Source organism: Larimichthys crocea, chromosome VII (assembly GCF_000972845.2).
Source record: "Larimichthys crocea isolate SSNF chromosome VII, L_crocea_2.0, whole genome shotgun sequence".
NCBI classification, from domain to species: Eukaryota; Metazoa; Chordata; class Actinopteri; family Sciaenidae; genus Larimichthys; species Larimichthys crocea.
This window is the reverse complement of record NC_040017.1, coordinates 26,017,580-26,032,185: the sequence shown is the minus strand read 5'-3', so window position 1 is coordinate 26,032,185 and position 14,606 is coordinate 26,017,580. Positions and strand designations below refer to the sequence as shown.

Genomic DNA, 14,606 nt, shown 5'->3' with positions numbered 1-14,606 from the left:
AGACTTGTGATTTAGTGATTAAGAGGCTAAAAGAGACAGAAAGGACAGAGGGGACAGGAAGGAGGGAGAGAGAGAAATAAAATATGACAGCAAAGTTTCATTTACCACGTTCTAGCTTCTTATCTGAGAACCGTGAGAGCAGCAAATTGACGAGTGGGGGGAGGACGTGGGTATGAGGGGTAAAGGGTTGAAAACGGGCAAAGTGAACGAGATGTAGAGGAGAGAGAAAGACAAAGAGAGACGCAGTGAGTCCAGAAATCTCATGGCTGTCAGTGGATGATAAACAGATCATCACCATACATCAACAGTCAACAAAATGCTAATACAGAAACGTCATGGCTTCGACACACTCTAATGAAAACATACCTGCAACCCGGCATCCACATTCACACACAAACACAAATGCAAAAAAAAAAAAAAAAGAATAGACTACACACTGGAACTAGAAAAGTCAGATCATAAAACAAACCAATGCAAAATGAAGTGGGAGAACAAAGACGTGTGTGTGTGTGTGTGTGTGTGTGTGTGTGTGTGTGTGTGTGTGTGTGTGTGTAAATGAAGTAGCCTGTATGACAATGTGTTCGGATACAGTGTGACACGAAGAAACTATACTTCATACTCACTTGTACCCTCCTCTGAAACCATCCCAAGTCCCTCTGCCTTGTTCTGTCTCTCAAAAGCATTCAGGTCCAAAACGCTGTCAACATAAAACAATAAATATATATTTAACTTGTAATTAGTTTGGAGTCTTACGTTAAAATAACCTTTTTTAGAACCTATTACACTCCTGTTCGCCTCCAGACAATGTTCCCTGACACCTCTAACCTTTGTTATAAATGTAAAATACATAAAGGTACATTTATTTATTTGTTTTGGTCATGTGACCGTATCCACGGGGTTCACACATCCAGGAGGTCACTGGTAAACAATCTTCTTTCTGTCTCCTCAGTCATACCCCAGATGATCTCTTTGATGCGGACACTAAATCTTTGTCGACAGAGATGTATAGTAACGAAGTGGAAATACTTAAGTACTGTACTTAACCACTAAAATGCAGTATCTGTACTTTTTTGGAGTATTATTTTTTTCCCCAACTTCTACTTTTACTGCACTACATATTTTTGATGAATTTAATACTTTTACTCCGATACATTTTTCATGTGCTGAATCGTTACTCGTTACTATTGTGATGAATGACGAGGCGATATTGAACAAAGCTGCATTTATTGCTGAACGGTTTGGTTACAGGACTCGATGACTGTCGGCCGTAACCACGCCGAAAAAACAACAGAACAGCCCCGGTCTCACATCAACCTCGCTCGTGCGCCGTACGTCATACACCTGACGCACCCAGGCGCGCTCTCTCACCTGCTGCCCCGCCCCCTCGCTCTCGCATTCATTCAGACGCATTCACAGACCATGGGAAATCACAGAACTCTACCATGAACATTGTAACACTGTAACATTAGAAGTTGTGCCTTAATAAATATTTGAAATAATATAAACAACAGTACTTGTACTTTTACTTTTACTTTCAGTACTTGAGTAGCAATTTTTTACATACTTCTACTTGCAATACTTAAGTACAAATTTTTTTGAATACTTTAGTACTTTTACTTAAGTATGGTGTTTAAAGAACACTTCAACTTCTTCTCAAGTCAGTTTTTTGATATAGTACTTGTACTTCTACTCCACTCCTTTACTCCAGTACTTTATACATCTCTGTTTGTCGATAACTCTTTTATTTCTGGCTAAAAAATGTATTTTGCTGAGGTGGTCAACTCCCCAGGTCCCTACAGTCGACATGTGGTTATCACAGATTTCTGCTCTTATTCCTACCGAGAAGTTAACTCATGACCTTAACCACAAATCAGCCAAGTTTTGGAGGATCTGGGAACCGGTGCACTCCTTCTTACAGAAACCATAACTCGTAATCTCTTTCTGGAAGGGGAGGCCTGACTGCCTTTTTATTTTTACTTTGTTTCATTCTATTATTTCACGCTTTTTTGTTTTCGTTTTTGTTTGTTTTGTATGTTTTGTTGTCTGTTTTGTTTTTCCAATGTTTGTATTTATAAAACTGGAAAAAATGCAATAAAGAGTATTAAAAAAACAAAAGAAAAAACCAAGAGAGGACAACAACAAAATGTCACTTGAATCAATTTCAGACCTGCAGGTCTGCATCAGAGCCTGAACGCTCAGGAAGAATCCCACATCCTTTTTGTCCTTCAGATAGTCCAGCATTCTCTGCACACAGACAGAAGACAAAAACAATTTCTTGTCAACAAAAATCTACTGAAAAGATTCAAATGATGTTGTTGAGAAAACAGAAATTGTAGTTTACGTTTCTAAACTCTCATAGCGTGTCTTTACCTGCTGTACGTCACTGTTGCCTCCGTTGAGGATGGAGATTCCCAGCTTGAGTGTGGAGGAAACCATGGCTCCAGGTTCACCTGAAATAAGCACACGTTTCATTCGGGTGGAGTTTTGATCTGACAATGAAATCCTAGCAGACACAGATCGTGTCAGTTTTCTGATCTTGCCTTCACAAACCGCTTGCTGCCATTTAAAAAAAAGCTACAGCATTAATATTATTTATTGTTTGATATCTCAAACACCACTGATTTAATCTTGATTCTCACATCTAGATCCTGAAGTGAGCATGCAAGGGGAACTATAATAGTTAAATAGCTCAGATTTGGTTCGTTTAGGGTGCTATACAGTGGAATATTCAAGCCACACTCGACACACATGACAACAATGCGTGACAGCGTGTGGGTGACTCGAAGGTGTGCAGCAGCTACCTTTACAGGCGCTGATCATCTGCAGCACCATCTCTGCAGCCCCACGGTTGTGTAGACGGGACTGCTGGTACAGAAGCCTCTGTTTCTCCATCTCCTTTTCCTGTGGAGCAGAGCAGGAGGGACACAGCTGTAACCCTGCCAACAGGGACTGCACTGCCCCCCGCACTCATTCACTCACTCACAAAAACAAAACACACACACATCCTCATCCTCTGTCTTCATTATGACCATCCACTGACTGCACGGCACACACACACACACACACACGTCTAATGAAGCTGATGGTGACATACAAGACATTTCATGTTTGAACTAGCAGGTTTTAATTAATCTATTTCATCATCACGGTGATATATGTCTGTGATGCATCAGCTCAACTTAGATAAATAAAATAGAAGCTGGCATTTTTGAAATATCTTTGAAAAATGATGCATCTCTCAACAGCTGCTGTTGGTGCAGAGGTTGGGAAGAGGTGCAGGGTAATCAAAAACATTGATGTATGTGAAAGAATAGCTGCAACACAATATCTAAAGAAGATATAGTTTGTAAATAATACAGATTTTTACTGATTACCGAGAGATTCAGTTGCATTTTCCTAAATGTTGAACTATTACTTCCTAAATGTCACCGTCTTGGCGATAGCAATACTTGGAATCATTAAAGTTTTTGGCCTTTTATTCATGGACAAATCTAACTCATTAATTTTCATAGAGCTATAAATGAACAAACAAACCACACACACACATACACACACATTCTCTTCCATAGGAACACAATGTGTATTAGTGATGAAACAGTTATTCCAGCTCTTGACATCTTTCAGAGGCAGCAAACGGTCGATGGCAGCAAACATTTATTCCCAGACCATAACACACATTTCACACATTTACGAGGAACAGTAGTCGTCTGAGTAACACAGCATGCATATCCTGCTACCATCAACACAACTCAGTGTCAACTATCCTTAAAGCCCTACAGGTCATACTACCTGCTGCAGCATCATGTGGTTTCTTTATGTTCTTTAGGTTGACACTACCTGTAAGTCTGTAAACTTAACAAGTGCCTAACAAAGGTTGCAATGATGGGCAGATTTTTAAAAGGGTCATACATACATACATTTTATTTTACCCGTTTTCCCGTGATAACGAGATAATTAATTGGAGATCTCGAGAAAACAAAACGATAGTCTAGTGTATTAAATCATTGCAGGAAACATTTAGTGTCGCAATGTCAACTGCGGTCAAGTGAGCAGACGTTCGTGATTTCAAGTGCACCCGTATTACAGAACGTATGGCAAATGCATGTAGTCCATGATACGGAGCGAGCAAACCTATTACGCCACCGTAAAATCCCTTTGATCCATAATTTCTGATCTCAGGACCATCCTGACTGTTCACTCCCTCAGTATAAAGCATATTTACTGTATCATTTTGGAGCAATTCAGCCTCAAAGTTCATTATTTTGAATTGAAAACGGCATTATGTACAATATTTACTACTGAATTTTTATGCCCTGATCACTCCCTGTTACTTTTATCTCTGGTGCTTATTTACTGTACATGTCATATCTACTTTTACTGCAACCGTTCTTAAATTATGCTTTTTATCCTATAGGTTCTTTTCTTATTTGTTTTATTGTTGTAGTTTTATGTTTCTACTTTTTCTTTTAATTTTTTGTTTTTTATGAAACTGCTCTATTGTCTATTTCTGTTTTTACTCTGTTCTGTGAAGCACTTTGGGCTACAATTCAGTATGAAAGGCTGGTGCTATATAAATAAATAAAGTTGAGTACTGTAAAATCTCTTTGATCCATAATTTCTGAGTTTCCTGCAATGATTTAATACACTAGACTATTGTTTTGTTTTCTCGAGATCTCAAATGAATTATCTCATTATCACGGGGAATGTATGACCCTTTAGGGCTTTGCAAGAAAAGATTAACATTGTATGGAAAAAAACTATTTTAGTTAAATAGTTAAAATCTAATTTTGTATCATGTTACTCATGTTTGAAGATAATGCTTATATATTGCTATACATTACCTGCTTTGCTACAAATGATACAGTTACTGATACAGGTGCTATGAACAACCCTCCTGTTGATAAAAGAGGTTAGATTTGACCCACCCACTGCACGCCATGCATAAAGCCCGACCCAAAGCACACAGAACTGTTTACACCCCTCCCTCCGCCCCCCTCCCTCGTAAGCCTGTCTGTGTTTTAAAGAATTATGAAGCAACGTTCCTCTGGTTAGAGAGGTTTTGAGCAAATAATGTATCTTTTTGATGAGTGAGAAGTGTGTGTGTGTGGATGTGTGTGTTTGAGTTTGGGACAATGTATGTACGGCTGACTGTGCAGGCTTTTACTGTAGTCCTTGGTGAGCACAGAGAGGGAGTCTTGTTAACGTTGTCCAATTCAAAGTAAAGACAAACAAAATCGGTTATTTGTCAGTTGTTAGATTTTCGAAACTACAGTTATCAGGGTGAGTCCATAAAAAGGTGAACACAGCCCGATTAGCAAGTGAGTGAGTACAGGAGGATGTGAGTCAGGAAAAAGGGTGGTGCAAGTCTGCGAGAGACTCACCACAGACACACAACATCAGTACAAGAGAGCTGGTCCTTGTTGTTAGGAAACCTGCTGCATTGGCTTTGCTTGATAACTGTTATCAGTTCCCAAAAATAGCTTCGCACTTAAGTCTTGGACGGCAACATCACGTTTCTGAGCACTTATCACAGACCGAAAAGGAATATTAATGATATTCAGTTGGTGGGATTCTTAGAGTACATTAAGGAATGATGGATGTAATGCTACCCTCCAGGAAAAGTGTCTCTATAGCTACAACATCACAATGTCCAAACCTGGTTTTTGAGGTAAGATATTCACTAACTATTGTTTTCAAGCAGTGGAATGTACCGTAATTTTCGGACTATAAGCCGCTACTTTTTTTACACGCCTATACAACGGTGCGGCTAATTTATAGGTTTTGACTGGCCACCTTTTGCAGTAAATGCAAAAGTGAGACAGACGTGTGGGGGGAAGATTATGCGCAGAAGAAGACACTAGTTTTGATTCTTGAACTGTCATTGTGCACATCGTGCACACACCCTCATCGTGGAAAACACACGAAGAAATGCATATGATGCAGCTTTTAAGTTAAAGGCAATCGATCTGGCCGTCAAGGAAGGAAATAGAGCTGCTGCGTGTAATGTTGGCATCCCGTGTTGATGCCGTGTTAGTGCTGTACTGCCGATTTTTAGGCACAGTTTGAAAAAAAAAGCATGTCTTGAATTAAAACTAATAAAATGTTCTGTGTAATGTCTTTCTGTGTAAATATCTCATGTTACAACATGAAAACCTGCAGCTTATATTCAGGTGCGCTCAATAGTCCAAAAATTCTGGTACATTTATTTAACTGCTGTTGTGTTAACTAAACTATTTAGCAGCAACGTTAAACTGGAAACTGTGATTTGTGGTAAAATTTGTCAATCAACCCCTAAAAATTCAGATTTGGAAATTGTGATTCTGAAATTATACTCAGTGGTTTGTTTTGGCCTTGGTTTTTATTATTTTGTTGTCTTTGGCTGCACCATCTCTCTGCACTCAGGTCATGCAATTTAGCAACTGAAACAAATTGAGTCCGCGACATTGATCCGACTGGTGGGCTAGAAGTCCAGCAAAGGCATGCACAGGTCAGTCCACCATAGCAAGAAGTAGACAAAGTGGTGTGAGTGAAGAAGAGACTGGAAGAGAAAAAAAGAAGAAGTGTGGGGTGGGGGGTTGTGCCGAGTGTGATGTCCTGGTGTGGTCACTGCGTGGGGAGTTGTTTCTCCACTGACTCCCCCTGTGTCCCATCCCCTGGTCCCCCCATACCATCTCTGTCTGTCGCACCTCAAAGGACGGCTCCTCCCCCTCCTGTTCTCCCCCTTCGTCCTCCTCACCAATGTGACAGCTCTGGAGGGAGATGAGAGAAAGTCAAGGACTGAGCACAAGGTCACACAAGATTTTCCAGTTTTAATTTTTTACTCTTACTCTAGCAGTCTCACAAAAAAATAGAGAAACTAATTTACATTTTGCTCCATTTTGCCTTTTTCGTGCTTTCTCATTTCACACATATATAGATCGGGATAGAAAAGCAAATGTGCTGTATTCAACCAGCCATCCACAACTTATCACATCATATTTTCTGCCATGCTTTGATTTCAGTGTCTATTTCCCTACCCCAATCTTTAAGATGCTGCTCACTAGTGTCTTACCTTTGCCATAATATCAGCATAAGACATGTAGAGATGGTCAACGTCAAGTTTGCTGTAATGAGACAACACATAACGGAATGAGTCTCCGTGAGGAACAGGTAACGCACAGGTTAGTTGCAGAGGATGCAAGATGCCCTCACGTCTTTTCCGTGAGAGCTGTGCGACTGAAATGAAGAATCAGCTGATGAAGGGGGTCAGGCTTTGTCTCAGTCTCCTCTTCCTCTTCCTCTTCTTCCTCCAGGGCTTTCTAATAGATTATTAGAGATGAAACATGAAGGCTACTGTGGACAACATGCCATTAATGCTTATTGTACGTCTGAGAATTCATGGGAGGATGACTTACTGATAGGTCATCAATCATCTTGTCCTCAAATGAGTAACCCTCCGTCTCTAACCAGTTGCGCTTGTAGGCGTCCAAGAACATGTTGGTTGCCCTGTGCCTGTAAAAAGAGATATAATTCATCAGCGTATAAAGCCTTCGGTGTTTTTTATAGATGGTTTATGACAGGAATCATTACGTGGGGATGTTGTATAGGGGTGTCATCCTGAAACAGGCCACCACAGCCCTGCGGCGCTGTTTGGAAAGCAGCTTGTGCCACACCATTTTCTTTGACTTGAAGGGATGCTCTGTCTAAAAGTAAGAAGAAAAAAAAACATGCACTTAAATCCTTTCTGGGAATGTTTGCAAAAGCTGCAACTGGCAACCAAATAATGGCGACACCTTGTACGTAGTCGTGTGTTTGCTCGAGTTTGTGTTTACACTCACCACTTCAATGTGGTAAAGGACAGCAGACACCTCTTGTACCCGTTTCACAACCTTCTCAGGGTCCTCAGCATCTTCAGCCTTTCCAGCCATCTCCTTATAAAGAGACATCTGCCAGCGCATAGCTGGATCCTCCACCTGAAACCCAAAGTCAAATATGTATAATTCAAAAGGACTTTGCATGAGTTATTTCTTCTCCAACGTGTGAAAACAATTAAAAGACTACTCACCTTGCCTTGCAGATGCAGATTGTTGTGCAAGAACTCCCTCACCTCTTCATCTGTGTCTTTCTACAAGGGAGGAGACCAAGATTCAGAGAGATCAAGATGAAAAATCAAAGTTATTCTACAGTTTATCAGCTTCTATACGTATTCCAGATGGATGTGACTTTATAGATCATTATTATATATAAAAAACAGAACTGGCTTATCAAAGTACCAGTGAGTATCTGATCTTGGCAAGATTGATGAGCTCCTGGTCTGCAGGGGAGCACATATTGAGGCCGATGGGAAGCAGCTTCTTTAATGCTGCTACGATAAGGGAGGTCTGTACAGAGTAGCGATCCCCCCTCCGCTTCTTCTTGGTACGCTCCTGCTCTGAGCCTCCAGACTAAAAAGGGAGAGAGAAAAAATTCAGATCAATCTGTCACAGTTTGGTACACAAGCCCCTACGCCTCACTCATCAAACATTTCCTTTTCAGAAAATATTTTTTGTGACATTGGAGGCAAGGAAAAAAGAAAAAAACAACGAGATAGCAAGAACCAGCTGCAGAGTGACATGCTGATAAAGTGACTCAACAACTAATGAAAGCAACATTTCATCAGCTGAAACGAGACAAAACCCAATAGCTACATTTTCTTGTAAACATCAAACTCATGGTGGAGTTTCAGGTTTCAGCTTCATCGCTGCATCAGCTACAGTCGTTACACACAATGCAGCCTCACTGTTAGTAGTGCGGTGGCTTAGGACAGGGCACGTCCTGTCCGTTGGGATAGCACACAGAACAGCACAAGTCTATGGGGGTCATCTCCATCGCCCTGGAGCTCTTCTCACACCCTCCTGTCCTGAGGCTGCAAATGCTCATTACAGACTGTTGCCTGACCTCACAGCACCCTCTCTGCCTTCAGAGTGCATGGTGTGTGTGTGTGTGTGTGGGCAAAGAGAAGAGTTGTGATGGTCAGAGAACAGAAGCTCACTACGGTAATGCCCATCCGATAGCCAAGGAGAGGAGGTTTTCTTATTTATCTTACAGCAACCATAAAAAAAACATCAATCAAACAGTGATTAGATATTCGATGATTTAACAATATAATGGTGTCAATGAATTAGGCATGGAGGGACGAGTCCAGTTAGTAAATATGATGATGTCGAGCTAGCTTCGGTTTCCCCCGTCAGACCCAGCGAGCTTCATACGCTGCTGATGGACCAAGCAGATCTAATGGTGGATGGTAGATGGTATGGCTTTTTGGTGTGAACGGGTAGTGAACACAAAGCCAATGATAATATGAAAAAAAGAGAAGAGTCTCCCCCAGCGCAGGAATCTTTACCACAAAAAGCTGAAAGAAATCCAAGCGTCAATAACAAAAAGATTTCAACATCACAGATTGGCAACGGTAGCATTTGGTGCTCCACAACTGTATCCAACAGGGATGATCTAAAGGCAAACTGTTTGTAAAAAATCACATAAGATAGGGGTGATGGTGCTCGGCTGCAGGAGTGCACGCTCCAACCAAAATAGATACACGTACTGCTCAGCCCAGCACCATGAAACCTCTCAGGCCACTACGATCTACAGCAAAGAGCTTTCATCAAGCCACTCCAGACCCCTACTCACACAAATACAAACACACACATGAAAACACACACAGACACACGTCTCTGACACACACACACACACACACTTAATATTACTTAAATACAATCACAAATATGTCCCATTTACAGAAAACACGCACTTTTAACAAAATCTACATTATACAGTATCATATAGTATTTATATTATTACTTATTTGTCTCTTAGTGATGTAGTCGATACTAGTTGTGGGTTTATATTTTATTCTACTCCTATTTTTATTTCATGCACTCATAAAACTTTATTTTCTTTAAGTTCCTCTATGTATCTGACCAATAAAAGCTCTCATCTATGTAAGATCATGTGTTCCTAACCCTGTTTATGTGTATGTATGTGCGTGAATATTGGGGTCTGTGTGTAAAGAAGTGAGGTAATCCATGGGAGCGCTTGATGAAATGCCTCCCCAAACTCAGGGTGCCATGCGATCAGCACAGCGCTCGTGCACAAACACAGTCTAACCTCTCCATCCCCGGCCTAGAGGGCCAGCGTCCAACCCCGACACAGGATATAAGGAGAAAACACAGTTAGCGACACTCCTACTACTGCCTAAACACGACATACTGCCACTTACATTGTCCTGGGAAAGGATGTTATTCATTATTCGTTACTCTTACTTTCTAGAAAATGATTTTTATTTACAGAATCACATACATAATCAATTACCTGACAGTTTTTATCCATAACAACTTGAAGGAAACAGTTCAGAAAACTTTCCCTGCTTGGAATGAGTGACGTTAGTGAAATATTAATTATTAAGAGTTTAGTTTCTTAATGAGATACAGCTCAACGTATGGAGTAAGCGGATAAAAACTTAACTTTACCATTTGTCTGCTTGTTCTCTCACCTTGCTCATCTTGCTCTTACTGTCCGCCGTCAGGAAGGACATGTTGTTGATCTCATTCATCACCACAAAGTTCTGCTCCTCCCTCTTAAAGTTCTGTAATGCAAAAAACAAGAAAAATGTCAGACAGCAGAGGGCAGACAAAAACCACAAGGGGACTCACATCAGGAAAAAAAAAGGACTCACATGGGATTTGGACCAGAAAATGAAGACCTCTCCCACCATCCTGAAAAGTTCCTCCGCATCTGGGTCTGGACAGGTTAACCATCGTGCCCTACAAAAAAAGAGCAATGACAGAAATTGTGGGTCACTCAGGAGAATGATGTCAAAAAAAAAAAGTTGACATTGTTAAGTTCAGCTACCTGTTATTGTCCACGTAGCGAATGAGCAAGGGGTACAGAGCATACAGATCCCGACACAGCACAGCAAACTCATCTCGGATGGTCCCATTTTCACTGTCCACCTCCGTTTTACCCTCCATGCGGAGCTGATCCTCCTCAGCCACCACCTTCCCAGAGCGCTTCTTAAGCTTTTCCATGGTGGGGATGAAATGGGATTTCAGCATCTCTGGTTTAGCCCTACTTACAATGGGCTGGGCGAACACTGGACAAGGGATGCACAAGGGATTGAGCAAAGTTTTTCCAATTATGTACTCACCTCAAATATGTAAAATAACTCATCTAGTAGTTTGGTGACAGAATATTGTTTGCAAAGATTTAACGACACAAATCATTGTTTTAAAGAATTATTTTGAAATAATACAGGATTCATTTTGAAACTGAGACTCATCACAAGCAACCATGAGGTCTACGTGGCGAGAAGATGAATCAGATCACCTTCTGGTTTACTCTGAACCTCCTGCTCACTGACCTGCCAATCTCTTCATCCAGGAGGCCTCATCTATACCCAGGTTGTTAACCACAATCTTCATGATGCTACCCAGCAGCTGGTTAAGATGCTCGGAGGTGACAGAGGTGCAGATCTGACCCTCCAGCTCTGGGAAATTCTCTAGACCCCTCTCCCACCAGCGTGGGAGGTAGTTACACAACATGGGCAGGGTGATCTCAATCACATGGGGCATTTCTGTGTAGCGAGCTCCAGACTCAGCCAAGTCATGGATTTCCTTCATCAGGATTTCCAGCTCTGGGATGTCAGGGCACAGCTCCTCCACTTGGTTGGGAAGACCCAGGACTGAAGTGGAAGAGAAGAGACATTTAAAATAAAATGTAAGGAAACGATCAGCTATCACTACTTTCTAATAATTCAAAAAATTTAAGGACAATGTTGTGCCGGGGAAGCAAACAAGGCAAAACGCTAAAAAAACGCACTGGTTCTCTCTCGGGGAGTCTTGGTGGTGTAAACAGAAAACGAGTTGAACTCATTCAGCACTGGCTCAAGGAAGGCTACCGGCATAGCAGCTGCTAAGTGGGCCAAACATTCGCCAAGAGCTGGTCGCTGTCTGCACGGGAGAAACATATCACATCCTCATGAAATGTGTTCATCAAGGAAAGTAAAATAATGAAGGAAACATATTAGACTTCAGTCTTTACTCACTTCTCTACATGTGGAGTCTTCACAGTTCCCAGAGAATAGATACTGCACATTAAACGATAGCAGGATATTTGCAAGTCGTCGACTGAGGATGTAGAGAAGAGAGGCGCTTGCATTAGCTTTCAGTCACTGTCGGGAAATAATGAACTGTTACTTCAGTGGAGAGAAGTACTTCACTCACTCATGACATCGTCTCCAAACTGGTGCTGGGCAATGTGGTCAAACAGTGACGTGAGAACTGGCAGCAGAGCAGTGGTCGTGTAGTTGATGTTCTGGGACACACCCTTCACCTACACGGACACACAAACCCAAATAAAGACATCAGTTCACTAGAAAATGATCAAGAGGGTAAAAACATCGCAGCATGGTTGCTGCCCCTGACCTGGTTTCGACTGGACACTTTGCCCAGTTTCAGATTCTCGACCATCTTCTCAATGTCATCTGCAGCACTCTCAAAGAACTGACGCAGTCCTGCCTTCACAATCTCAGGGCCTGATTTCATAACAGTTCTGGAAGAGAAGGACACAAAAGAATAGTCAGAAAAATAAAAAATAATCTAATAAAATGTAGTTTGTTTCTATATCTGCCTGGGGATGTGACAGGAACAGGCTGTGAGTTACCTGGCGTCCAGTGATCGTGAGAGGATGTGCAGACAGTTTACCACTGCGCCTGCATCTGTTCCTGAAAACAGCACAACAAAGACGTTGTCAGAGCTGCTCCTACTGTACTATAGAAAACCACTTTAAATACACACACTTTTAATTTATTGTAAAGCCTAGATTAAATCTATAAGGTCATACAGTTATGGTGCGACGTGTTGACCAAACTCAAAGGTACATAAAAATGTTTACTCATCACAGATACTGGATATTTACTGAAACAACTTAAATAGAAACAGTTCACCCATGTGTTCCTATATCGTGAATACTCAATGGTAAAAACTGACGTGTTAAGTGCAGTACCATCATTTTGCAGTTGGACTTGGGCACATTTCAAGTGGTAGATCAGTTACAGTGGTGCACTTTGACTATCATGTACTTTGTGACACTGGTGGGCCAAGCTAAAGGGCTGAAATGATTGTAATCACCACCGGCTACATCAGAGTGACTTACTATTAAAGACACATGGTGGTGAACGGGGCAGAGAATGAGAATAAAGCATACACTGCCTCATGTAAGTAACACATCACAGAGCTGACACCACTACAGACATTCATGCTCAAAGTTATTCTCAGTTATTTGTACCAATCTGAGTCTGAAGCAAGAAAGACAACTTTCAAAACACCTGGGGCCAGATGAATAAACTATACCTACGCTCAAAAGCCATGCATCATCATTATTATTATTATTATTATTATTATTATTATTATTATTATTATTATTATTATTATTATTATTATTATTATTATTATTATTATTATTATTATTATTATTATTATTATTATTATGTCCTTTTAGCAATGCCAACATGGTTTTATGTCTTTTTTATTTATATCTGAGCCATTCCATGTTAATGATTGTTTATTTTATTCTGAATTGCGAAGCCAGCCCTTTCCCACAGAAAACTGAAACCATTATCTGTGCGTTCCTCAAAGGCACCTGACGAGACTCAGGATTATGTACATAAGACTATAAATTATATTAGAAAGGTGTTTCAAGTGGCAGTGGAAATTAGGCTTGTGCGCATGCGCCAGTTTCCACAATGACCACAGTGAACAATACAACCAGGCGTGCATGCAACTTAATAACTCTGCTGAAAATAACGCGTATGCATATTTCTGTTAGTCGTGAATCTGCACAGAGATCTATGCATCTGACCCCAGGCTGCAGAAAACATTGGCAAGCAGAAGATGAGCTAAAGAGATAGAAGCATTCGATGAGGAGATCCAGTAAGTGATGCTGATTAGTATAAGTATCAGAAATCAGAAAGAAGAGAAAAAAAAAATCTGGAGAAATACACAGAGGTTAGACAGGAAAACAGAAAGCGAGAGGGATGGTGACAGGGAATAACGCCACCATGCAGATTCCTTACCAAAAAGAGATACCCTGTGCCTCACCAAAGCAGCCAACTTACAGAAGATACTGAGGTAGGAGGAGAAAAGAGGAAAGGGAGGGAGAAGGAGAGAGGTAAAGGAAAACAGAACAGGAAAGATGTTTGGAATGATACAGAAAGCAAAAGGGAAGTCAAGGAAATAAAGGATATTGCAACAACAGGAGAGACGTGGAGGAGGAAGAGGACAGATACTGTCACACTAAAGTATGTACTAAAGGAAAGGTACATGGTTGGATAATACAAAGAACAAACCACTCTTTGAATAACAATTAGATTTCACTACACATACCTTGCAATCATCTCCTTCTCCTTATTGGAGGAATGACCTCCACTGCCCAAGACTTTGGCAGGAGTGGAGAGGAAGTAGAGGCAGTGGTTCTTGAAGTACTGATTTACCAATGGCAAGAGGATCTAAAACGAAAACAACCCAAGATGAAATATTAATTACAGACAATGATAACTTCCAAATAAACATACAGTTCAACAGGTCTCAGTG

At 40.9% G+C, this 14,606-nt stretch overlaps 1 protein-coding gene across 14 annotated transcripts in view; it reads right to left on the bottom strand.

Annotated features, from left to right (window-relative positions):
- ryr1b (ryanodine receptor 1b (skeletal)) overlaps positions 1 to 14,606 on the bottom strand; it is a 65,279-nt gene that overhangs the window by 13,205 nt on the left and 37,468 nt on the right. For 5 of the 14 annotated variants that reach the window (XM_019272942.2, XM_019272943.2, XM_019272947.2 and 2 more), the window contains exons 61-85: positions 14,400 to 14,521; positions 14,090 to 14,139; positions 12,679 to 12,739; positions 12,441 to 12,567; positions 12,240 to 12,348; positions 12,062 to 12,143; positions 11,836 to 11,966; positions 11,378 to 11,698; positions 10,870 to 11,110; positions 10,694 to 10,781; positions 10,511 to 10,603; positions 10,126 to 10,140; positions 8,253 to 8,423; positions 8,045 to 8,104; positions 7,818 to 7,952; positions 7,570 to 7,682; positions 7,395 to 7,491; positions 7,192 to 7,298; positions 7,052 to 7,103; positions 6,669 to 6,749; positions 2,802 to 2,901; positions 2,371 to 2,450; positions 2,168 to 2,244; positions 624 to 697; positions 106 to 123 (exon numbers count right to left, since the gene is read on the bottom strand). In XM_019272942.2, the coding sequence (XP_019128487.1) occupies positions 106 to 123; positions 624 to 697; positions 2,168 to 2,244; positions 2,371 to 2,450; positions 2,802 to 2,901; positions 6,669 to 6,749; positions 7,052 to 7,103; positions 7,192 to 7,298; positions 7,395 to 7,491; positions 7,570 to 7,682; positions 7,818 to 7,952; positions 8,045 to 8,104; positions 8,253 to 8,423; positions 10,126 to 10,140; positions 10,511 to 10,603; positions 10,694 to 10,781; positions 10,870 to 11,110; positions 11,378 to 11,698; positions 11,836 to 11,966; positions 12,062 to 12,143; positions 12,240 to 12,348; positions 12,441 to 12,567; positions 12,679 to 12,739; positions 14,090 to 14,139; positions 14,400 to 14,521 (2,605 nt within the window). The remainder of the gene's footprint in view (positions 1 to 105; positions 124 to 623; positions 698 to 2,167; positions 2,245 to 2,370; positions 2,451 to 2,801; positions 2,902 to 6,668; positions 6,750 to 7,051; positions 7,104 to 7,191; positions 7,299 to 7,394; positions 7,492 to 7,569; positions 7,683 to 7,817; positions 7,953 to 8,044; positions 8,105 to 8,252; positions 8,424 to 10,125; positions 10,141 to 10,510; positions 10,604 to 10,693; positions 10,782 to 10,869; positions 11,111 to 11,377; positions 11,699 to 11,835; positions 11,967 to 12,061; positions 12,144 to 12,239; positions 12,349 to 12,440; positions 12,568 to 12,678; positions 12,740 to 14,089; positions 14,140 to 14,399; positions 14,522 to 14,606) is intronic. The other 9 variants (XM_019272948.2, XM_019272954.2, XM_019272946.2 and 6 more) reach the window with 6 other exon arrangements.